This window comes from Papilio xuthus, unplaced genomic scaffold (assembly GCF_000836235.2).
Source record: "Papilio xuthus unplaced genomic scaffold, Pxut_1.1 DF829129.1, whole genome shotgun sequence".
Classification (NCBI taxonomy): Eukaryota; Metazoa; Arthropoda; class Insecta; order Lepidoptera; family Papilionidae; genus Papilio; species Papilio xuthus.
In genome coordinates, this window is record NW_013529520.1 from 623,465 (window position 1) to 649,723 (window position 26,259).

The following is a 26,259-nucleotide window of genomic DNA, read 5'->3' on the forward strand; positions in this document are numbered from 1 at the left end:
AACTTGTTTTCTTTATATATTTTTTAATCTTTTAATTACGCCTCTGCTGGTAGTCGGCCGATTGTGTGGTAAAGGTCAAACGTGTTCAAATCGCTTTGTATTTACACAGCGCACGCCCACATTTGTTAGTGTGCTTTAGATAAAACACTCGAATAGTTTTTATTTCACTTTAATCTAACGCTTTTGGTTCCACGAATTTTAGTTTTTTGTTTTTAATAGCTTTAAAAATTACGTAACTACAATACACACAAATAATACATAACAACATCTCCATTGTTATTTTTTTAAATCTATTTAGCTATGAAACTTTTTTTTTAAATGTTTTAATTTAGCAGCAATTTGGTAGCAGCCGCAGTTTGATACTTTCTTGTTTTCCTGTTGGTTGGTTGGTTGGTATAAATCGATCAAATTGTAACGTATATCAAAAATTCAAAGTCCGTTTGTGCGCGTGCGTCTGACGCAAACATGACCACTTGTAATATTAATCAGCCATTCGAATTTAGCGCGATGTTCAAATTATTTAAAAGAAAGTGAAAACCAATGGATCGCGGCGCGCTCGCAAAAACTCCACGCACCGTTTCTATGTTCCACTTCACCTCATAACTATGTTCATACGTTTAACACAATTATTATTATTATAACAAACAATTAATTGCTCTTCATTAATTTTGGAATCATTCCAAATAAGCTAGTGCTTGTTGGACAATAATAAACAAAACGTTCAGTAGATCGATAATCAACAGGCAATTGGCTAAAAAATTAACTTTTAAAAAAGTGTTTGACTTTATAACAATTTGACCTAATAGATAGCGATGTTGTACGCACTGAGCATTAGCCTATTCATTCTTTTAAGAATGTTAAACAAATGCGCTGAATGTTTTCGTCGTCGTATTTCGAACACGTATGTTCGGTCGCAGGTCTAGCGACGATGGCGAGTTCCGTTCCGTGTGTTGCGCACTCGAGGCCATGTTAATTAGTGGCCTCACGAAATTGAAAGTACAACACGCCCCTGTATATATTATTAATACCATTGTACACTTACATAATACTATCTGTATCTTTTATTTGTCTATAAATTTATTTTTGACAGTAAAATGGTCATATCATACATTTCATATTTTAAAGTTATTGATTAGGATGAGCACACAAAGGAATATCATTTTCAATGTTGTATTAATCAAATATTTTTATAATACGGAGGCGACAGAGTCGGATACAAAGGTGCGCTTGTGGCGCCCTCTACAATACCATAGGGTACCTTTGAAAGATTTCTCCCGACACCAAAAAAGGGGGGCGCCCGAAAAAAAAACCGGCCCCGTGTAACTCTCATAGATTACGCCTTATTTTTTTAATATTATCGAGTAAATATTAGAACACAATATAAGGTATTTTAATTTGAATCACACATTTAAATCGTGAATAAGTTTATTTGTTGCATTGGCAACCGTCCAATTGGTCGTTGTTGCTGTAATGTGTTTAATTTGACGTATCAATATTGTGCTCGGAGACAAACTGACCTTTCTCATCGATATTCCACACGTAATGGTCAAAACTATGCGTGGTCTGTTGAAAGCGAAAATGTTTTGCACCTGGGAATTATTTAACCTTAAAACGCATTGAATTGAATGCTAATAATACTGTATGGAAAGTTAAAGATAAAATTATTCAATCTACTATTTATTTTAGTATTAATAGAACGGTTTAATTATCTTTCAAAGGTCTCTAACGTGAATGATGGGCCGGGTGTTGATACAAGTTTGTTTTTATCAGAGATTTAAAAAGTAAAATATAAATTTATATATATTTGTTATCTGTAGTAAGCATATTTATCACGTTTCGCGACGCAATTAATACTTGAAGTGACAAGATTCAAATGTAATGTAGACACGTCCGATTCTCGTATTCACACGTGACATTTTTCCTAGAATCAAATATTTCTTGGAATATATTTGAATTGTGTTATTTCCGTCGTATATTAAATCAATAGCAAATATTTCAACATAATTAAGCTTTAATTGCGGATGTTAATCGTTACATAAAATTCAAGTGATTTTTGACATTCGCCATATTTTAAAAAAATCCTGTCATAATGTTCAAGGTCAGTCAATGTTTAGGACGCGACGCCATCTTGTTTTCTTTTGGAATGTCGATCGTCTCGATTAGATATGAACCATGAAATTATCGTGCTTAATTTAACACAAATACTCATTCAAGCATTTAAAACAGGCTTCCATAATTTATTTTTTTAGCAGATGATTATCGTAAGTAAAAAAGTTTGCGATGTTTTTGCTATGAATCCTAACTCCAGGGTTGTCAGATGCAGGCAACTGCGTTTAAAGTAAGGAAAATTGTTTTTTTCTTCTTGGATTTAATATAACAATATAAATATTTACATTGAATGTTGTTCATATCGTAATTTCTCCGCTGTCGCTTTTGCGTTATCATTTATCAATTTATTACATTGATAAAGGTTTAAATGAAAGCAAACATTTATTTAGTCATAATGAAGGTTTTTAAAATAATATTTTATTTCTTATAATTGAGTAGTTTGAATTTTTACCTAATTTTTATTATTCAACAATAAATGCAGAAAAAATATTATGCTTATGTTACGTTATTCTCAAATACAGTGACGTATTTGACCATTACTTTTTGTGTTGCCACAATTAAGTTTTGAATGCAGTTTGTCTATGAAATATAGTTATTTTATGTATGAAATAAAAGAACAATATCTACAAATGGGAATCGTGCGAGACGTAAACAAATGTCTCTTGTCTTGATTACATTTAAACGTGATGTTTTCGCACCTGCAACAGATTATCGACGTAAATATGACGCCGTGTCCCCCGCACCTCTCTCTCCATCCTGTCTGATAACTGATAATTGTTTTCAAAAGTGTACGTAATTTAATTTATAATTCCTATTAATGATTACATAATTAATTCAAGAAACATGTGAATTCAGCCTATAATATTATTTTTTTTATAACAGTAATTTTGACTACTAGTTTTTAATATTAGACGATTATAAATTTTACCAATGACATAACTAGAGCCAAAAATCGTTATTGTGCTACAGATATACATTTTCATTGGACTTCTTTGTTTAATCTTTACTAATATTATAAAGCCGAAGAGTTTGTCTGTTTGTTTAATTAAACGCGCTAATCTCTGGAACTGGAAAATTCTTTTTTTGTTCGATAGTCCATTTATAGAAGAAGGCTTTAGGCATAGCCTAACACTATATAACATTTCGCTGCCACCAATATTTTTTTTAATTCCGCGCGAACAGAGTCGTGGGCGACAGCTAGTTAATTTAAAAAATCAATAAGTGTAAACAATTATATAAGCTACACCAATGGTAATGAATTTATTCAATTGCTAGTTTTGACGTGTTTGTTACGTTAATTCACTCTATGTATTGTTTTCAATTTCCCCCCATATTGTTATGTTTGACGTTATACGTTTGTTATTCAGATCAGTTGGCACTTTGTTATGTTGATCGTCTAAACAGTTGCTCGCGACTCAATTATAAAAACAGAAACGGCAATGCTTTATAAAAAATCGTATTTGCAATCACAAGGCGCGTAGAACCATGGAGGACCCTTTCGATTCCCCCCACGCACCATCGTGCAAGCTAATGCTTTCGTCTAGACGAGCAACGAGCCAAGAATATATAACAAATGGCTTTAATATCTAAGTACAATATGTATAGATTTTTATTAAAAATAAAAAGCATGAATTAAATTTTAAATATGTGTCGTCAAAGAGTCTAATGACTTTCACCGAAATAAAGAGACTGGTTTTATCTTGGTACCACAATAGTATATCTTAAAAATACCTTTGAAATGGAATGTCAGCCCACCTCTAGTACATTCTAAGCCCTTCGATAATATTATCAACGATAAGGATATATGGTGCGGGTCAGAGGCACGTATTGTACGCGACGAATCAAGGACGACATCTCGCTCTTGACACAGAAATGCGACGTGACCTATTCCTTACTCATTCTGACAATATGTATGTGCAGTGATACAAAGTTATCTGGCCTGGTAAGACTGTTATCGTGGTTACTGTCAGATAATAAATAAAATCTACTTAGGCATAGAATAAGATAGACAAATGACAAGAGAACAACAGTCCGACAGCAATGTCGGGCAGTTTTTTGACATTCATATTAGGGCACTAATAGGCACTAGACCAGATGAGTTTGTAGCACTATAATCTAATTTACGTTAAAATTATAAGACAAAGTGAAGGAAAATAAAGGTTAACGCCCACTGCACATCAACTCGTTGCCGCCTCGACATAGCCGATGGAGTCGCATTTTGGAATTTACTACTTTTAGTGAAAAGTGTAGTTTCTTTATGACATATTTTGTTGACGTTTTAATACATTTATTTTATAATATCATAACATAAATATTTGTAAGGTACTTTAAATGGAAATTTAATTACTCAAATTTCAATAACAAAGTAATCATATCACAGTAACTCTCCTTATATGTGCAAAACTTAAACATATTATATTATTTAATGTAATAAAAGAGCCATTTACGTATATAAAAGATAATAAATATATATAATGTAACATTTAATAGTCTACTAGCAATTTTTTTATTATTTAAACTAAATGTTTATAATATTTACATTGCAGTTTTGTCGCAACAGTAAAATACCTTTAATTTTGCTTTTACTTTGACTTGGTAACCCGAGTTTGGTTTAAATACGGAAAAACTTTGAAACTATAGTTATCTGACGTAATTATTATTTCCTTTTCATCTTTATATTTTTTATATTAGCAAGAGCTGCTAACAGTTAAAGAACGGTATTTATATAACATTTATTAAACTCGACGAGCGTCAATAGCTTAATGATTAAGGGTACGGATTAGCGATCACGTGGTCGAGAGTTCGAATCCATTCGACTATTGTCGTAAACCATATTCCAGCACAATCCTAGAGCATAGTTGGGATAGTACAGGAAATATTACTTAATTAACAAAAATCTGCTTATGTTTTAAGAAAGAAATATATGTAAATGGTCGGGTGTTTGATGTTTAATTTAATTTTCTTTTTCTAAGAATGATATGGTAGGTTGATTAAGTTAATTGTTACTCATTTAAGTATTAAATCGATAATCTATTCGATTTAATTGATATCGATTACAACGATAATGCAATTTATACGAGTCAAATCATGCGTCGTACTTTTTTTATTTTTTAATAAGTATTTTTACCAATGTAGAAAATTTGTGCTAAAATACCCTAAAACTTATAACATGCGAATATCAATCTTCTCACTTTATGTTAAAGTAGATTTTTCGATGTTAAACAATAAGATTGTAAAGATATGGCGTCTACTTACTGGCAAGCCTTTATCTAGATGATTCTAGGAATCTATTGATCATTTGTGTAATCAAACAAAATACATACGACGTACAATTTATTGCGCGGTAAATACCATTAAAGGAAACTCGACTTACATAACATATTCGAGACTATCACAACATTTTGTTTATTAGATTTAATTTACTTGAATTGTTTTGCAAATAATTATTAATTTTTAATATTAAAATAATACAAATATAGTTTAATCGATGGATGAATAGTTATTATAGTAAAGTCTAGAACGTCTTAACAGATCCAGAAGAAATTTTGAATACAGATAAATTAGGTCTAGATACTAATCTAGATGCTAAACTACTCGGAAAATTAACCGTTCCTGGGGACATTTTGTTTTTAATTTCAATATAAGTAAGCAACTAATCAATCCTGTTTATACTACGCGGATAAATTGTACGCCATTTTAAACCTTTATAATAGGTAATGAAATTACTTTAATACGTCAGTTGCAAGACTAAGGTCAAATTACAATTACCCTATTAATGTGTCATGAGTTAATATGAATAACGTAACGTCAACGCGACCTTTGTGTTGCAAACATTTAATATGCAACTTTTATAATATTACTACAGTCTATACAGTTTTCACTGCCGTAAAACTAATGCAAATTGTTGTCTTTATTCTTAACTAGCTGTCGCCCGTGATTCCGTCCACGCGGAATTAAAAAAACATAATTAGTAGCCTATGTGTTCTTCCAGATTATGTTCTATATGTATGCCAAATTTCATCGAGATCCGTTCCGCCGTTTTGGAGATACATTCAAACAAACATCTATCCATCTAAACATTCGCATTTATAACATTAGTAAGAAGAGCTTATTGCTTATTCTTTCATTCTCTTTTAAAAAAAAGAGATGACAATATTTCCTACGTGTCACTGTAGATAGTCTCGCATGTGTATATGATGTCTATTTAGTTTGACAGCGGGTCGTTACACTGCGTACATAATCCTTGCTACTAGTTCTGTATGGTATTGTTCCGGATCGGTTCGTTTCACACGCGATGCGATGCGATACGTCGGGGTAAGTTCACGAACGTGCGTGCCCGCTGTGTCTACACGTTTTTGTTCATATTAAAAGTAAAAGCTTTATTAATTATTTACTATTATTACAAGATTATTGAGGATTATGCGGTTACAATGTTATCAGCAACAATTTGAACATAAATAAATTGCTGGCCACTCCAGGAAAAAGAAAAAAACATATTTTTGCATAAGAAAATATATAACCTCCTTCTTTTTGAAGTCGGCTAAAAAGAATTTTGAACAAAAAAATATATTTTTTTTTAAATACCATTAATTCCGCAGGTATTTTAGTGCAACTAATTTTGCAGTCTTTGCACATTTCATTGTTTAGAACATGTTAGAAACCCATTTGGCTGCTAAGTATTCAATTAATCGAAGGATACGTTTAATTAGTTAATGTTTTGTTGAACGCAAATAATTAATGATCGTTTGCAATTTTATTACTGCCGCTCTTTGTTTTGCTACAACGAAACAGAATTAAGGGGATTTTTAATGTACCAGGACAAAAGACATAAATATTTAAAGAACTATAATATAGTATGGGAATAAAGCACTGCGACAGTGGCGCCGATTGCGGCAGTAAACTGAAAAAAATACAGGACTCTGATTGGATTCTTTAAATGTGCGATGTTGCCCTTTACAGGAGCTACTACATATTTAAATTATGTCAAAAAAATAAAGCGTACGTAATTGCATGAAAATATAATTTAGCTGAGTCACTGCTGAAAACTAATTTCAAAATACTTTTTAAAAACATCGATCTATTGAAATTGAACACAAAGCCGATTGATAAAATCACACTTCGATTTCATTCGCCGAAAACATTGTACAGGATAATTCTTACCAAATTAGTGTAGCCGTGAATAAAGAAACATTTGATTACCGAACACATGCCAGCATTACGACACGTAATTTCCTCGAACGGCATACGGAACACAAGAAAATCAATTTGGACAATCGCCTATTGAAGTATTATAAGATTCAAAGATTATGAGTGCTCGCGGCAGACTACGGCAAGCTTATAGGTGCCGATAGACACATTTATTAACATAACAAACCAAAAAAAAATAACAAATAAATAATAACTTTATTTTAAAATACTGGAATTCATAAAGCTTAAGAAAGAACTCTGGAGCCTTTTAAGTCGCTGATATATCTAATTTTGCGTATGGTCTTATTGTAGATTGGGAGCCGCCATAAAGTTTGGATGGCACTATACCGAAACCACGACTTTTCCGTAGTATCTGGTCTAAATTAAACCGATTATTTCCGCCTCATAGGCAACAAAAACAAATCTGCGCGCACGTGCTGTCCGGCCTTCATCGCAGCTGATTTCTACCGAGACCCTGATTTAGCGGAGAAACCTGAATGAGTTTCATTATTCCTATTGCGATGACCTAATACCTCAATTGTGGCTATGATTTACAAACAATAACATAGACATCTTATGAAACCTTTTAGAAGCGATACATCTTTTTCGTTCCAACAATTTTGATCCTGTGGGCCTAGCACGAATTGTGACAACCGCCTTCGTGCCTTCATCAAAAAGTCAAAATTAGTATGAGATTTATGTCGTACTTTTCACTCGATAGATGTCGCTACACTTAAAAAAAATTGTCAACGACAATAGTATGGCGACTTTGACAAATATTCGTGTAGGAAATACGTTAGGTCTTTTATAACTGACTCAAGTGGTCGGTGTTATGCAGCTGTTGATCGCCATTGATCGTAGCATGTAGAATTTTTGTTCAGAATGTCTACTGTAAATCCTATTACAATGTCCGATAAAATTATGTTTTGCATGAATTAAATCTATAAACCGGTATCAGTCATTCCTTCTATTGCAACGATTTAATAAATTATGTCACCAGTAATTTTCCTACGATGATAAATTGCTACATACATATACAACTAATATTGTTTACCTAGGCTACTTACCGAAGACTTAGGAACATGATATTCAAGGAGTGAAAGGTTTTAATTGGTTACTTAGAACTTTGAAACTTTTTTCTATCCTGTGCTGTAACTGAAATTATTTGACTAATTTTGATGTTCGAGATATTATTAGGGATACCTATAGACGGATATTTTAATAATATGTTTAATGCAAACTCTATCAGAAACATGTTGTCAAGCAAGCGCTATAGCAACAATTAGATCCGGTTCCGGTGCATTATCGCTGTGTTTAATTTAATTAAAATATTAAATAAATTCCAGTCATGCGCGAATTTGAATACCATGTAACATGTGACTGTGTTAGTGAAATTTAGTGTTACAGTGTAACACTCTTTTATTCTATGTGTTACGTAACGTAGTAACTACGTGATGAGTTGACATTTTTTTTTAATTACAATGCACGTTTAAATTTCGAATATAAAAGTGTGTAACTTTCGATTAACTGCATTCAAAATCTTTTAATTCTCGTAATGATAGTAGCTGTCGTCCGTGACTCCGTCCGCTAAGTGTTCTTCCAGACTATGCCAAATTTCAGCAAGGTCCAGTCGTTCTTAAGCTACTTTCTAACAAACATCCATACATCCAAATATCTAAACTATTGCATTTATAATATTAGTAAGAGTAATAAGAAGTAAGATTTATTACGTACTTTAAATGCAAATTTGTAGTTCATAAAACCGGTTTTAAAGTCGATTTGTCGATTGATTGTTATTCTTTAGATTGCATTATAAAATTATTATTAACACGTATTGTACGATTATGATATATCGATTCTATTCGATTTTATTCGATTAATAATATACCGAGGTTTGACGAATAATTGTGAAAACATTATCTTTGCATTAAATTAAATCCATAAATTATATTTATTACAATGTAACTTGATATCTACACTTTATATGTCATTAATAAACTCAAAAAGTATTAGCAATATTTCAAAAATTGTTTTAACATTTAATAGCTACATTATCACTAAAAATTAAAAATGAAAAAAAAAATCTGCTAGTTTAAATTAAAATGATTTTAAGATATTATAATATATTAAATAAAATAGAGCGTCGGTCGCTCAGGGGTCAAGCACTTGAATTGCAATCTGCAGGTCCTGGGTTCGAATCCCACCATGTACCAATGTGTTTTTCGATTTCCGATTTACATTATGTATTTATCCGACGTTCTTACTGTGAAGGAAAACATCGTGATGCAACCTGCACATATCTAAGAATAAATTCAAAGTCAACCAACGTACTTGGCCGGCGTAGTTGACTATGGCCTAATCACCCTTAACTTAGGGTAGGCTCCGAGCCCCTGCGCGGGGACGTATAGTGTGCTGATGATAATGAATATGTTAAATACTTTGAATCTATTTATTTAACATGTCAAACTGAAGCAGTCTTATATACGCGTGCTAAGATTTACGCGTGTTCATAAATTGCATGCGCCTAATGTGCAGTAGGAGATGTGATTTGATACGGATAATTTACCCTGTGTCATGAATTATAAAACTATGCCCATAAAGTTTAATATACAGAGAGCTACAATTTACAAAAAAAAAAAAAAATTCATAAAATTTACACTTTTTTTTATATCATAAGGTGGCAAACGAGCGAGCGGCCACCTGAAATAGCTGATATAGCGAAGTGACCGTTGCCCATAGACATACGCATATGCGTTGCCTACCTTTAATCGACGGAGGGGAGGATGCACAGAAAGAAAATATTTTCCCTTCCCATGCATCCTCTCATCTGGAAAGTCCACTTCCACTTCCCATCCTTTCCTTATAAGAAAAAGGGTGCGAAGGGAAAAAGGACTAAATTAGGCCTCCGGGACGCACACTCATCAGACGAAACGCGGAATTACTTCCACTTCACGCCTGTCTTCTGTGTGGTCGTGGTATTTCACCGGGCGAGCCGGGCCGATTCGTGCGAAGATGTTAAAGCGGGCTCTACCACTGTTAAACACTTACACTACTTTTATCCACAAATAAAAAAAAAAACTAAACACGAACAAATATGCAAATGTCTAGCAAAATCTCGCTTCTTTTGTTATATTAATTATTCGTTTACGCATACATAGTGCAAACATAATTATACTGGATGTTATATAATTATAATACGCAATAGAGTAAAAGGAACGTATTTATCTGCGGACGTCCGGACGCACAGGCTCGTAATATGTGCACTAAGGCCTTGGCTCTAATGATAATATTCTCTTATCAAATTGGTACAAATGGAACATCGATAATTGACTGACAATAAGAAAAATGCATTGATGCTATATATGAATAGGCGATTGCTTGGAAATTATAACTTTTGCTTCGTTCCGATTTCGATCCGTCTGTTGATGTTACGTGACAGTTAATGCTGTCTATACTATTAGTTAGAATCCTCAACACCGCTACAAACTTGAACCATCAGCGCCTAAATGGTGAAAATAAAATAGGCACAAAATACTACAGCCATTGAGGTTAATTGAGCAACCTATCTAACAACAATATTGCCATCCCTCTCATTTTATTTAAATTAAAAAAAAACAGTAATTTTGCCTGGGTCAAATTATGCCATACAGTATGACTGTAGTTCTGGCCTAGTATGGACTGTGCTTACTGGCGCTCGTTAATGTTTACATTAAGACAGTTGTATTCCAGTTGCTTTTGAGCGCCATTGTCCTACTGTACTGGCATTATGGATACAAGGCATAACATTATGTTTATATGCAGGTTTTATAACAGTCGAAAATAGAATCAAATGACGCTTCATCTAAAGGGTAGGAAATATACGTCCTCTGCTACACCAGCATCGTACTTATAAAATGGTGTAATTAAATAGATTATCTATGCGTCAGATCGACCTCAGCCACTGGTTTTTAAACGTAGAGGAAAATACCTCGCAACCAAACAAGATGGCGAGGTCAAATGACGTAGCGAACTTTTACCGCGCAAAATCCTGTCAAATAGTTTTTCGACACGCTCTAATTATATCTATAATTGAATGAAAATAACAAAGATGACGCTGAAAAGTTAATATTATTTTAATAACTACTTTAGAAAGTTGGATACAATTTAAAATAATCATAATTTTAATTTCTTTAAAAAATTTCGTGCAATTAAAAAATGTTAATTACCTTTTACTCTCAATGTACAAAAAATGTTTTATAATTTGTGAAAAGAACACAATAAATATTTAATTTAATAGACGTAAAACACTAGAAGCTACATAATAAACGAAATAGAACTACGTAACATTAACACCCGCCTGTTGGTATGTCTGTTAGCTTGTCAATAAAAATGTTTTCTATATAGACTATCCGGTCCTAACATACATACAGTGGAATTATTTTATTGTGAGTCAATTGGGCTCCATTCACTTTTCATTGCGGCCGCTCGCTCGTGGTAATGACCTCTTTATCCTCAAACTAATTACATTAATACGCTCTATAGATTATCGCAGTCGATACAGATAAAAAATAACTTTTAAAGTAGCCACAGATTATCGTTATGAAATTTATGATGTATTATAGATTAGCTATTACTGTTTATTTATTAACTAGCGGTCGCCCGTGACTCTGTCCGATCGGAATTAATAAAAAAAACATAATTGGTAGCGTATTTTTTCTTCCAGACTATGCATGCTAATTTTTATTAACTGTGCTGTAAATTGGGTATACGCGTCACAATATCGTGTTTCAACAGACTGATATCTAAGCACGTCTACGCAGTGTCGGACTCTCGAACAAACATTTTTTTCGGTTGCTCTGCAGCGCGACCTTGATCCGTCGCGACGTTACCTAACTCACGTTGTTATTTGTTTTCACATCATTATTTCTAGGAAGTCAATTTTGGAACAGTTCCGGGTGTTCGGACTTCGGGGATATGCCATGCCATTTACGTCCGTGAACATTTATCTCGCATTATACTGCTCAAGTCAACTTAAAGGTTCATTAGCTATTGTTTAGACTAGAGTTATTGCTGTGGAAATCCGGGTAGGCGTGGATCGGTTCATGACAGATCTATTTTTGAATGTTCCGTTGTTTTATAACAACAATGAAAATATAATACTATATTATAACTACTATAAATCGAAATAATATTTATTTATGTTTGTTTGATGATATAAACATTGCCAATTCTGAAAACCGTATATGAATTACCGATAACCCACTAGGATTCGGGATACAGAAAATTCTCATCTCACTTAGATTATTTAATCTGCGTCTAGCGTGAGTGTTGTGAATAGGTACTGATAGATAGGATTAAACGATTTATAGCGACGAATAATAACCTTTTTTTCTATTGTTGCAGAGCGAATCGAGCTACACCTCATCGGAGGAGGGTTGCGGCGGCGCGGGCGGCGGGGAGCGGCACGCCGTGCTCAGCTACGAGCAAGTTCGGCGCCTCAACGATGTTATGGACGAGGTAGTGCCCATCCACGGGCGCGGCAACTTCCCCACGCTGCATGTGCGCCTGCGCGAGCTCGTGGCCGGAGTGCGCGCACGCCTCGAGGCAGCTGTGGCGGCGGGCGGCGCGGGTGTGGCCGTGCGCGACGTGCGCCTTAACGGTGGCGCTGCCAGTCATGTGCTCGCCGACCGCGCGCAGCCCTACTCCGACATCGACCTCATCTTCACCGCGGAGCTCCCCACGGCTCGCCATTGCGATCGCGTGAAAGCCGCCGTGCTTGGCCACCTGGCAGCGCTGATGCCACCTGCGACGCCGCGCCGTCGCGCCTCGCCCGCCGGACTCAAGGAGGCCTACGTCTCCAAGATGGTGCGCGTTAACTCAGACGGCGACCGCTGGTCGCTTATCTCGCTTGGCAACTCGCGCGGCCACAAGTCTGTAGAGCTCAAGTTCGTGGACACGATGCGCCGCCAGTTCGAGTTCTCCGTGGACTCGTTCCAAATCGCGCTCGACTCGCTGCTAGCTTTCCACGAGTGCGCGCAGCTGCCCATCGGCGAGAACTTCTACCCGACGGTGGTCGGCGAATCCGTGTACGGGGACTTCGATGAAGCGCTGCTGCACCTTACCGAGAAGCTGATCGCGACGCGGCGGCCCGAAGAGATCCGCGGCGGTGGTCTGCTCAAATATTGCGCACTGCTCGCCAAGGGCTACCGCGCCGCTTGCCCTGACAAGATCAAGACGCTGGAGCGCTACATGTGCTCGCGGTTCTTCATCGACTTCCCAGAGCTGGGCCAGCAGCGCGCCAAGCTCGAGGCCTACCTGCGCAACCACTTCGTGGGCCACGAGGAGGAGGCGCTCAAGCACAGGTACTTAATGATTATTCCCTTCTCGGTTTTAACAGTTCACTGTTAACGTAAAGTTTGATTGAATTTAGCGCCCATTACTTTTAGGTTGATGGTGAAAAAAATAGTTGGCAACCTTCAGTAAACCTCCCTTACAAACTAAAAAGAGCTTTATAAACGTTGTAAAGACTAACAAGATTTTAAAAGAGCGGTCAGTAAGTAATGTATTGTTGCAGGTACCTGACACTGCTGCACGGCGTGGTGCGCGAGTCTACGGTGTGTCTGATGGGCCACGAGCGGCGGCAGACGCTGGCACTCATCGAGACGCTAGCATGCCGCGAGCTATGCGCGCGCGCCCCTATCATGATGCCCGCGCCCATGGGCGCTGTGGGCGGCATGGGCGCAATGGGCGGCATGGGCATGGTGCCCGGCTACGTGGTGTGCGTGTGTGCATGCGCGGCGTGCGCCTGCATGTGTGCGTGCGAGTGCTGCCGTGTGCCGCTGTGCCCGGCGTGACCCGCGCGCGCCCCCCCAGTGCCAAATGTATATAGTACGTACGGCGCGCGCCTCGCCCCAGGCCCGGACGAGGCCTGACCCGCCCGGACCGCCCCGGATATCTGCGCTTCGTATACTTTGACGGACGTCAATTTGCTCACACTGAACCCTGATCAATTTTCGTCAATTTCGGACGATCCTTTTCTCAATTTGCCAATTTCGTTTGTAAGCGTTACCGGATCGATTGTGGCGTGAGATAATTTCTAGTCGTACTCCTTGCGTGTTGATCCGTTAATATGTTAGCAGTACGAAAATTATGGTCACGTGAGGGCGAGACGGGGGTCCGGTCCGGGCCGGGCCGGGTCCGGACCGCGCCCGGCCGACGACGGTCTGCTGCAAACATTAGTTAATTATTTTGTAAGCTTTGTATGTATCAAGTGTTGGTATTGTAGCGACGCGTGTCTCCGGACAGCGACGGGAGTACAGGGGGATCAGAGCGGACTCACGTTACGACGCAAACTCTGGAACGGTGCGAGATTAGTTTGCAAGTCTGATAGTGTGACCGGCCGCCGCAGCGCGCCGCCGATATATTCACAATCATTGGGTAAAACTTCAGTTCCTTGGCGAAGAACTAAAAAAAAAAAAACTATTTTATTAAATGCATATTTATTCGTCTAAAATATAATATAGATTCCATTTCGTGAGCGCTCTAGTATTGTATACGGCTTGGCGTGCGAAGCGACAAATTAAGGTTACTATTAACATAAAAAATAAAAAATCCCAAAAAAAGTTATATCTAAGGTGTGTACAATATTAAAGTAACTCGTCTTTATCTAGAAACACAGTATAACGCATATTTTAAGAACATTTACGAGTAGGTGGTAGCCCTGTACTTACGGGCGTGTCTCCTTCCCAGCCCTGAGTACGTCTCTGGAAAAGTAGGCGGTATGAAAAAATGTGATTTTATTGTTATAGAGTTAAAATGTTGTCGAGGATTATTATATATAAAATAACATAACATTATTGTCTAGTTACATTCAATATAGAGATATATTATTGTTGTATTTTAATTATATATAAATAAATATATAAATATAGAAAAGACGGCGTAAACTGTGTCCGGCCAAAATATGCATGTCTTATATTTGCCAACGCATGTGTAAAAATATATGTATACAAGAGTAGCTAGAATTGATACTTAGTTATTTCTCGTAGGCTACGTATCTGGATGTAAACAAGTACAATCAGCTTCTTAGAGATATCTTAATATTCAACTTGAAAGTTACAAACGAATCATTTGGCTTTATAAACCAAAATTAGAGATCTCATTTTAATAAAGAAATTTAATAGACATTTGTTACAGCTATCCGTTGTCTTGTAAATTGCTTCAAATGAACATTATTTTTTTTTTAGAAGTTGCGTTTTTCCGGAGATTGAAATTTTTAAAAAAGGTTTTATAGACAAACAGTTAAATATTTTAAACATAACTTACTAATCTGTTGACACTTTGTGTACGCTCAAAACGATCTCGACGAGTTGAAAGAAAAAAAATTGCTTCTATTTACTTTACGTTTTACCGTGGGTTTCTGAGACCAGAACATTCGTTTAAAATATATTATCTCTGTTTTGTCAAAGATAATGACAGTGATGATAAGTTTTATACGGAAATTTTGATCTCGGAGACCCACAGTTACTAACGATTTCTAAATCATCTTATACATACTTCTACAGGGTATATGACTTTTAATTTTGATTTTATGTCAAAAAATTAACGCTTCTCTGTCCTCTTATTGATATATCTCGAACAAAATACAAAAATATTGTATATTTTTAACATTTTATTAAGAATTAAGATTTGAATCGTTATATTTGTAATGTCTATTAGCCTTTTTGATGGAAATACATTAATGTAAATAAATAATATATTCGCTCAGGGAAGACGCAGCGGATTTCAAAATGTATTAGATCTAAATATACATAATTGTAATTCAATATCGTCTGTACTTAGTAATAAATGAAGTACATAATGTAGCTAAAAGTAAATACATATATTCCATTTGATATAAGAATGAATGTAAGTTTATTATATATCTCAATGTATCGAAGCAGGCGTCTAAGTTGTGATTTATAGTCTTTTCGACAGGTTTTTTCTCATCTTTATTGTCGTTTTATAAGCGGTCCTTCGAGCAGGATAAAAAGTAAACTATTGCATATACGACAAAATATAAAGATTTAAATTTTTGTTTATATTTTAGTTGTCATTTTTATTATGCTCGAAGCACTTAGTTTTTGCATCTGTGATTGTTAATGTAATATATAGATCAGCTATCGGCAGACTAACTACCTCCTCGGTAACTACAAATTTCTGCAGAATAACTTGTATTATTTCTTTGTGAAGTTTACTCTTTGATGAGCATAGACTAAGAAGTAATTTTCATAGAATGGTCATTAAGTACAAAAAGACAAGTTGCTCACAAACGTATACAACTGAAATGCACAGCGGCGGCTTTTAAGACTTGTCTGTTGAAATTATTTCAATAGTCTGTGAAACCAATATCATCTATGACATTTTGTAATCACATAAAAAAGAGAGCTTTCGATACATATGTCATGTATGTAGCTCGGGGTTCTTTTTAGGTTGGCTGTCATATGTCAAAGCACGTCGACACGCGATGTTCTTCCATACAACCAGTTACTTAAGGAGACTCCTACGGTCTAAAGTCTACGAAAAGCGTTATATCTTTTTAAAGAGAGACATTGCAATGTAGTATAGGGTTTTATTTTTCTATAGTTACCATGAGTTTTCAGCTAGCCTTATTTTATAATGTTTTAATTTTTAAATATATAATGAGAACTGGTCTATTTGGGTTTGCATGCTTTTCCTTAAGAAAAAATGGCGGTAAAATTAAAGAGTAACTGTAGATTTCTGAGAACAAAATCCTCGTTTAATATATTGAGATGTAGGTCTCAGAAACTAACTGTTAAAGGTTGTTTTGTCAAGATAACGTGAACAAGGTTTTATTACACAAGATTGTTTGAAATGCATTTCGTTGTGCCAATACTTGCAATGCCAATTGTACATTTTATATAATTATGAATTAAATCGTTCATTTCTTTTTTTATTATAAATAAAATATAATATATTCAGAAAAATAGACCATATTTATTATCATATTAAATTATATTTATTCAATTTTAATTCCAATTAAAATAGTTAATTTCTTTCTCCACAAAACATATTAATAAAATAGCAAAATTTGTTTAAAATGTAACATATTAAAAGGAAACAATATACAAATGATATTTAAAATTTAACAATTAAATTTAATTACCCATATCAGTGGCAATTAAATCGGCAATTAGGAAGAAATAAAATATATCTGAAAATAAAACACGATCGCAAGTTGAATTAAATTAAGGCCAGTAGAGAGGTTAAAAGTTATTCCACTTGAAGTTAAAGTTGTGTTAATTATGATAATCAAGTTTTATTGCTTACATTTGACTTAATAATTTAAAAAAAAATAATTCCATAATTTCGACAACGGAATAAAAGAGTTACATCTGTCATGGGATCTTTTACATATGACTCTTTTCAACGGATGAATCTATTTGTCTTTAGTAACCTCTTAACAAAACAACTCATTGCCTATTACTATGAAATAGAGCGTGTTCTAAACTACAAGATATTATTATAAAAGCAAAGCATGCAAGCGCCAAAGACAATGCGCGGTTTCTAATTTATAACTACGTTGACAAACAGCAGCGGTGGTCATAATTCCCTAAAATTTACCTAAAAAGTAGTAATTCTAAATTTGTACCTAATTGAGAAACTTGTTATTTTTTCATATTTTGTAACGATTAATTGGTGATGTTATTTTAATGTATTCGACTGGTAATAAATGTAATTGACTGCAAATATATGTATTTTACTGGTAATAAATGTAACTTACTGAATGGTTATGTATCTTACGAACTATTATGTAACATACAATCCAGTATAATGTATTTTACGAAGGTTAAACCCGGCGAAAAGAGTTACATGTGAGATGTAACTCTTTTCGTCAGATGGATCCATTTACCCCGTTGTTGTTTGTCAAACCGAGTTGCGACGAGACCGCGCCGTGTCTCGCGCCGTTCATATGTTACCAACGGTCGCGCGGCAGCCCGACAGCCCGACTCTCTAGTGTAGGGACGCTAGTTCATAACCTTATGTTAAACTTAGGCTTACTTAGTTTCTATCAGATATATTTACTGTAGCTATAATTTTTTTTTCTCTTCCATGTTGCCTGTTTCGTATTAACACGAAGCGTGTATACGCCGTTGTTGGGTTACATAAGACCGCTATATATTTGTGAGAAGTAAATGCTATCGTAAATTTTCCAGAAAATTATGTAAAAAATGTTGTGAAAAAATTATAAAAACAAGATAAAGAAAATAAATTATAAAAAAGTGATAAACAGTGATATTGTGTTTCTTTTTATTTACCTTTACCCCTCTATTACAATGAACTAGAAAACTGCAAAAGATCTATTTTAGTATTGTTAATTTTACTTTGAACAATACATATTCATAATATTGTGTGAGGTCAGAACACTGCTAACTAAAAAGTACTTCCATAGACTCTCTCTTATACTCTTCTACCACAAAATTATAATACACCGCTTCATCAAATGAAAGAAATCAATACGATTTATACCGTACTGGAAATCATGCTCTAAAGTGGAATTCTATAACAAGGCAAGGGTGGTGAAACTAAACGCTAGTTAAAAACAGATTTACTTGAACACAATTCATCTCAATTAAGACAAAGAGGTTACCGTAGGCTAAAATATTTATAAACAATTATATACACAAGTTTTAATTGACAAGGTTTAATGTCACAATAACACATTTTTCATAAGTGTTATTGCACTTGACTTTATCTCAATGTTTTTAAATCATTTATAAACTCTGTTACTACGTGAAAGAGAATAAAAGTTTTATACTGCTTAGCAACTATTTAGTTGGAAAAATAGTTAAATGATCTAACAGAAAGGAGAAATCTTGACCTTATCCAGAAAGGGCGATTGTCTCGCGTGTATAACGAGTTTCGAGAGAATTTAGGGACGAATTCAGTCAATCACGCACAAATCGAGAGTAGCGCGATGTTACAGCGTATCTAGCTAAGTTTCAAACGAATTCACCCCTACTGGAGAAGATCTTAGAGCTAAAAATAGGGTAGAACTCTGAGAAATTTTATAAAACAAAAGCTTATAGCAAAATTAGGACCTTTAAACATATGGTAACCGGGCCTTAAGTTTCATCGGGAAAAAATATGCTTGTTTCCAATATGCTAAATCAAATTGCATGTTTATTACAGAAATCAACAAGTTTGAATGCATCTATAGATGAACATAAAAACTAAAGAAAAATGTCTAAGGGTATGTTCATACCAAACGCGTGATCAGCCGCCGACTATTAGCAGATTCACTATGTGATTCAAGACGAACTTGAAATCATATTAAAAAGTACCTACGCTATAATAACGTAATGTCGATTTAGAGTCCACCAAATTTGAATTAGATAAAACCACTTCGCCTTAACATTGAATTTCTACTGCTGTGACTTGTATTGACGCATATTGTTATCCCTTACATTCTTATTGAAAAAATAGAGACAACAATAGCATCAATCAAAAATAAGGCCAGTAGAATTATCATGGCAGTGAAAAGCCACTGGAATTTCTGTCAACTTATTCCAGTTTATGTCTCCTACGAAAAGAGTTACATCTAATAAGATCATGTTTGAGATGTAACTCTTTTCGTGCAATGGATGACAGTGTTGATCTTCAAAGTGCTTTGTATTATTTTTAAAATATTTACGTACATTAAGTACGTACGTAAGTTAATGAATGTTTTTAACGATAACACCTTATTGTGCAGATAGTAATGATAAACGTTTCGACTTGTTATTTGTTTATAATTATTGCTCTTAGTATTTACATGTGGTAGATAATTATACACATTAAGTAACCAAGTAAACTTTATCTTTATGTTTTTGTTTTTGTAGCAATTTGTATATGAATATATTAAAAAACGATAAACCTTTTAATAAAAATAGAGTACACATGTTATGTTGCATTCCAAACATCAAAATGTTATATATTTCCAATATTACATAATCAATTTTAATAACATAATAATAATAGTTTTGTGCATTTATAACCTAATAAATGTCGCGCGAGGCATTGCCTTAAACAAACTTAATTACCAGCGTTTTTCTTCCAAACTATGTTTTACATCTATGCTAAATTTCAGCGAGATCCATGCAGGCGTTCCAGAGATACCTTTTAATAAATCATCCAGCCGTCCATCCATACATCCAAACATTTTAAATAAGATGTAAAATCTAAAATTTAGTAAAATTTTCCGATCATTTTAAATTCAACTTGTTATTAAGTAAACTTCGAATGTCGACGCTGAGACGACGTGATTGGGTTTCGTAAGTTGTTTAATATACAACGCTCCCTGACCGGGAGTATTAGTGCAATGTTCCAAATGCAAACACGCAATGATTACGACACACTGTTCAGGAGTCGAGAGTAATCCTGCTATATTTGGCTATGCAGACCACACACGTTTGCTTTTGCAAGATGGTTATATGCAAAACCTAAAGGAAAACTTTGACGTATGTGAGACAAAATTGTTCAATTATATGTACTTAAAATTTACTTAAATATGTTTTCAAGGTTATTATTTTTTTCAAATGTCTCAGCGGATCAAGTTGGTTGTGCCTGCCCCCCGCATACCGCTACACCCAAAATTGTGTTCTGCGCAACGACTCGCGCAACATTAAGAACCGCCAAAATATTTGAAAATAAAATCCGCTGTTTATTCTGAGACCAGAATCCTCGCTTAAAACATATTGTTATCTCTGTTTTATCAAATATAATGACAAGGATAACAATATGTTTTATACTGAGATTTTGGTCCCACAAACCAACGGTAAAAGTAATATTCTTAAAGTTCACAGATTAACACACAGAAAACCTTTTTTTAAAACGCTTTCTTTATATCATATTGTATATTTTAGATTTGATTTATACTCAATCTGTGTATTAAAATACAGGAAACAATCTTGTTTACCACAGATCGTGTCGGTCCATGACCCATTATACAATTTTATGATAAACTAAAACACGTGACATGAATGCATCGAACCAGAACATTGATCCTGAACTTAGAACCACATTTAATATGGATGAGCCGATGTTAACATCCTATGCCACCGCTCTGACACACCTAACGGCACTTATATTTACATTTATTCTAAGCCATTTTCATTTCAGTAGATTGTATTAATTACACTATTTATGACACTACTAGATGTCGCTCGTAATTCCGTCCACGTGGAAATAAAAATAATTAGTACTCTCTGTGTACTAAAAATTTGCTGTTTGACAGTGCAGTTTCACACACAGGAAATTTGTAATGTCTACGGGCAGCGGTCACTTCGCCGTTTCGGCGAATTCAGGAGGCTGCTTACCTGTTGCAACGTTATGATATAAAAAAATCAAAACTGAAGGTTTGTTAGTTTAAATATTTTATATTACCATTATTACTACATTATTTAGTTTATTTAATTAACTTTTCTATTAAATAATTTAATTTACCATTCAGTCGTAATACTTAACCAGCTGAACATTAAATTGTGGTCACTTTATTTGTTTCACAAAATGTAATAATAAAAATGATATATCGCAGATGTGTTCATTTCGATCGTATGACCTCGGCTGACCAAATCTATATTTGTTGATACAAGCAGGCCGTTGCGCTTGCGACGTCCGCTACACCGCCGGCAGCTTCGCTACATTGTAATTGTCACCTTAACAGGCCAATGCGTTATCTTACTTCTTACTAATATTATAAATGCGAATATTTTGAGGGATGGATGTTTATTAAAACGTATCTACAGAACAACTGCATGGATCTCGCTGAAATTTGGCATAATCGTGGAACAGTCTGAAAGAACACATAAGCTACTTATTAAGTTTTTTTGATATCATGCGTACGGAATAAAAAACTTTTATAATATGTCAATCAAAATAAACTTGAAAATTTAACGCAAACAAAGCATTGATATCTTATAATATTATAAATGCGAATGTAAAGATGTTTGTTTGATATCTACAGAACGTCTCAACGGATCTTGATGAAATTTAGCACAGATGTAGAACATAGTCTGGAAGACATAGGCTAATCATTCAGTCTTTTTTAAACTCCGCGAGGATAGAGTCGTGAGCGACAGCTTGTAATAAATAAAACATCGATACATATAGAATTTAAGACACATACTAATCTTAGTACGGAGTGAAACATTTCGCCCGAATTCAAAATGATGTCATACTCAAATACTGTAACTTTTATTGTAAACATAACATTTAGGAATATTTGGAATTAAATTAATACGTACGTGCGAAGGCTTCGGAGTATATAGTTAGCGCAATTCTCGAGAACGTACTCAGTCTTTGGTATTAACAAGTCTATTTTGTTTTATTACTTTTATTTGCGACCTTGTAACATTCAAAATGTAAAAGGAAAGGATACAGTTTCGTCTGACTGCAGTAAAGATTTTTAGTATAATACATTGACTGATTATTTTTTATTATCGATGCAGTAACGATTAAGATTTTTGTTGATATTGTGAAATCGTTTCGTAACTTAAATTTTATAATACTTAGAATTTGATGAACACTTTAATTCTTATATCCCTGTCTGTTAAAATACGGTATTTAAACTAATTACCGTGGGTTTCTGAAACCAAAAGTCCCGTTTCAAATAAATTGTTAATTATATTTTGCGAAAATCAGAGGGATTTTTTTATACAGATTTTGGTTTTAGAATCCAATATATTTAAACATTTTATATATATACATATAAATAAAACTAAAGTGTCTGTTTGTAATATTGAAATAACCGTTTTTTTATTACATGTATATGAATATATATACGGTAGATACATCAAAATAACAATATTTAAGATTTTTGTCTGTCGTGTTGTTCCGGCTAATCTCTAAAAAGTCTTAATAGATTTTGACGGAACTTTTATTAGCAGATAGCTGATGTTATAGGAGTATATGTACATCTTTATATATATAATTCTTCTGTAAGTGTGTATGTCACTGAACTTCTCTCAAACGACTGGACCGATTTTGATGAAATTTTTTGTGTGTGTTCAAGGGGATCTGGGAATGGTTTAGATTCACAATTTTCTCCGCTGGACAATGTTTTTTTAATTAATTTTTAATTTATTAGTAGTTGTTGATTTTGGAATGTTTTACATTGGATCCGACAGACGGCGCTGCCATCGCAGTGTCAAATTTTAAATAACATTCGAATTAAAGACGTGTAGACAGGATAACGTCTGTCGGGTCCGCTGGTATGTTATAATATCCAAGTACTGTCCAGTACCGCACGTAGCTCAGAGATAGTATTTGACGCAGACGAAGTCGCGGACACGGGTTGCTGTAGAAATCATGGATACCGAACATAAACAACAAACTTGTCGATTATATCTTATACACGCAGACTTTATACTTCCTCTATATCGTAATAATTATCATATAAATTGTATTTTAAAACATAAATATGTTTGCGACATTTAACAAATAGCTATCTTATATCTCGACCTCTGACTGATGCTGCATAATCGATCATATTTGCACCAAATGACACGCGTTTCATATCACTAGAGTTAAAGCATTATAGCTCTTAATGCGTTGTGATAATGATGTTTGTTATCACTTGGTGGAGATGCAATAAAAGTCGGTGCATCGACTGAAACTTGACCTGAGCTGACGCGTGGCCGCGACATATGTATTGTGCAATATCTGACCACAGTACACAGGTATTGTGGACAGACCTACACATTATTTTCGAAATTTAATTATAAACTAACTTAAAATAATTATGTAATCAATAGATATTTACAATATTGAAAAAAAATGTGTTTTTTTAGATTCCGCGCGGACGGAGTCGAGGACGACAGCTAGTTACTTGATAAATGAAAAATAATATTAATCTTACTAATATTATGAATGCAAATGTATGTATGTTTGCTAGAAGTCATATCCAGAAAAGCATGGAGCTCGCTGAAATGTTGCGTAGATCTAGAACGTAGTCTTAAAGAGGTCATTACAGTATTCAAATATAATCTTATTTCTTACTCCTTACTAATACTATTAAATGCGAATGTTTTGATGGATGTTTTGTTAGAAGAAATCTCCAAAACAGCTGCATGGAACTCGCTGAAATTTGTCATAGATATTCTGGAGGAATACCTAGGCTACTAAGTTTTTTTTTAAAGCGTCGGAGTCGCGGGCGACAACTAGTTTTACTTGTTATTTCCTTTTATATATTCAAAAGCTTCAGTTATTCAAAATGTCGACTTTTTCATTTACGTAACTATATAATTTTTATAATTCTTAACCAAACATATGTATATTTGTAAGGTTCAATATTTAATTACTTAGTTTTTTTTTTATTTCAAGAAAACATTTGAACAACATCAAAAAGAATGTCCGTATTAAAAAATATCGTCAAAAAAAAATTTTATCTACAAGATTTCTAAAAATAACTCAGCGTGAACTTGATGTTTTTAACAATATTCTTAGAAAAATTTTTATATTCATAGGCCGTAAATAATTTCTCTGAGGGAAAATAAACCGCCACTCAACACCACCGCGATGAAGAAAATTGAAAAAGTTGGAGCAAGCCGCCTACGAGATATTTCTACATAGAGTGACTCAATTATATCGTTAATACGCCAACATTAAACTTACCAAGCTTAAGATAAATACGACATATTAAATTAGTATCAAACAGCATTTAAAAATAAATAAAATATTTATTCGAAGATTTTGGTCTCAGAAACCAACTATCAGTAATATTAAGTGTACGTCAATATTGTAAAGGGGTAACGTTGGTACTTTTGAATGTAAGGGAACATACCCATATTACGTGACTTATTTTTTTAGTTTTTTCGACCCCTCCCTTCCCTTGGTGACAACTCGTAGTACATGCCAAGACACCCAAGCCCTTCAGTTTTTACGTAGTAATTCATAATTATGATTTTTAATAATTTCACAGGCAATTATTGAAAATAAAATAATTTGGCTCATAATCTTCTTTGTAGCATAAGACTGCATGCATACTTATATTACTAGTGAATTATGTATTATGAAAAAAAAAACTAATGACTACGTGACTAACATCTGAGCCACTCCCCCGCTCCTGTGACTGACCGTAGTATTTTAAGGACTCCGCCCCCCACCCTAAACGGGTCACGTTGTATGGGTACGTTCCCTAACGATTAGTCAAAAACTTCTGAACCGATTTCAAATATTCCTTTATGGTTAAAAAGCTACATTAACACTGAGTAAATTAACACAATAAAGATAAAGTCGCGGGAAAAAACTAGTGACCAATAAAGGAGAACCTAAGTGTATACTTAGTGTTAGAAATCACTAAGCGACTGTTTAAAGCTGTGATTATGGCAAATTAAATAGATAATTAAATAATATAATTATTTTGTTTAAAGCTTTACGGATTTAATTATGTTAAATGAGTCACATAACTCTGTCTTTGTTCTTTTAACTGTAACTGGATAAAGCTCGCTGCCGGATTTTTATGATCTGTTCTCTAATCCGTTGATTACAGGATCTTAATGGTTCACGGATGCGATAAATTCACTATAAATCGGTAACAATAAATTTAAATTCTTAGTAACGGTTATTTGGTAATAGTTTATTTCTATGTATATTTAGAAGACGTGGGATCAAACCTTGATTGCCGGTTAAACTCCCTATATTTCAATGCGGTTGCATGTATTTTTTTCCTTTTCAAATTTTTATACAGTGAATTGTAAGTTATAAAAATATTTGTCTTTTGTTTTTCTTTGTTTCAAGTTCAATTTTATTTTATTTGTTTAAGCAACGAATATTCCGTGTCCCTGGTCTAAGGGTAGACAAGCCGCGCCGAGGGGAATCATTCCATTTCACGCGGTAACCTCTCCCTAATTGAATAAAAGAGACCTGAGAAACTCAGATATAATTCAAATTATTGCGGAGCTCAGTCCGCAATAACAATAAACAATTTAGCAAAAAATAACAGGC

The 26,259-nt window shown here is 34.4% G+C and overlaps 1 protein-coding gene across 3 annotated transcripts in view; it reads left to right on the forward strand.

Annotated features, from left to right (window-relative positions):
• LOC106120554 (protein FAM46C) overlaps positions 1-14,874 on the forward strand; it is a 142,214-nt gene extending 127,340 nt beyond the window's left edge. For all 3 annotated transcript variants that reach the window (XM_013315906.1, XM_013315912.1, XM_013315920.1), the window contains 2 exons: positions 12,679-13,637; positions 13,850-14,874. In XM_013315906.1, the coding sequence (XP_013171360.1) occupies positions 12,679-13,637; positions 13,850-14,129 (1,239 nt within the window). In that variant the 3' untranslated portion in view covers positions 14,130-14,874. The remainder of the gene's footprint in view (positions 1-12,678; positions 13,638-13,849) is intronic.
• The last annotated feature ends 11,385 nt before the right edge of the window (positions 14,875-26,259 follow it).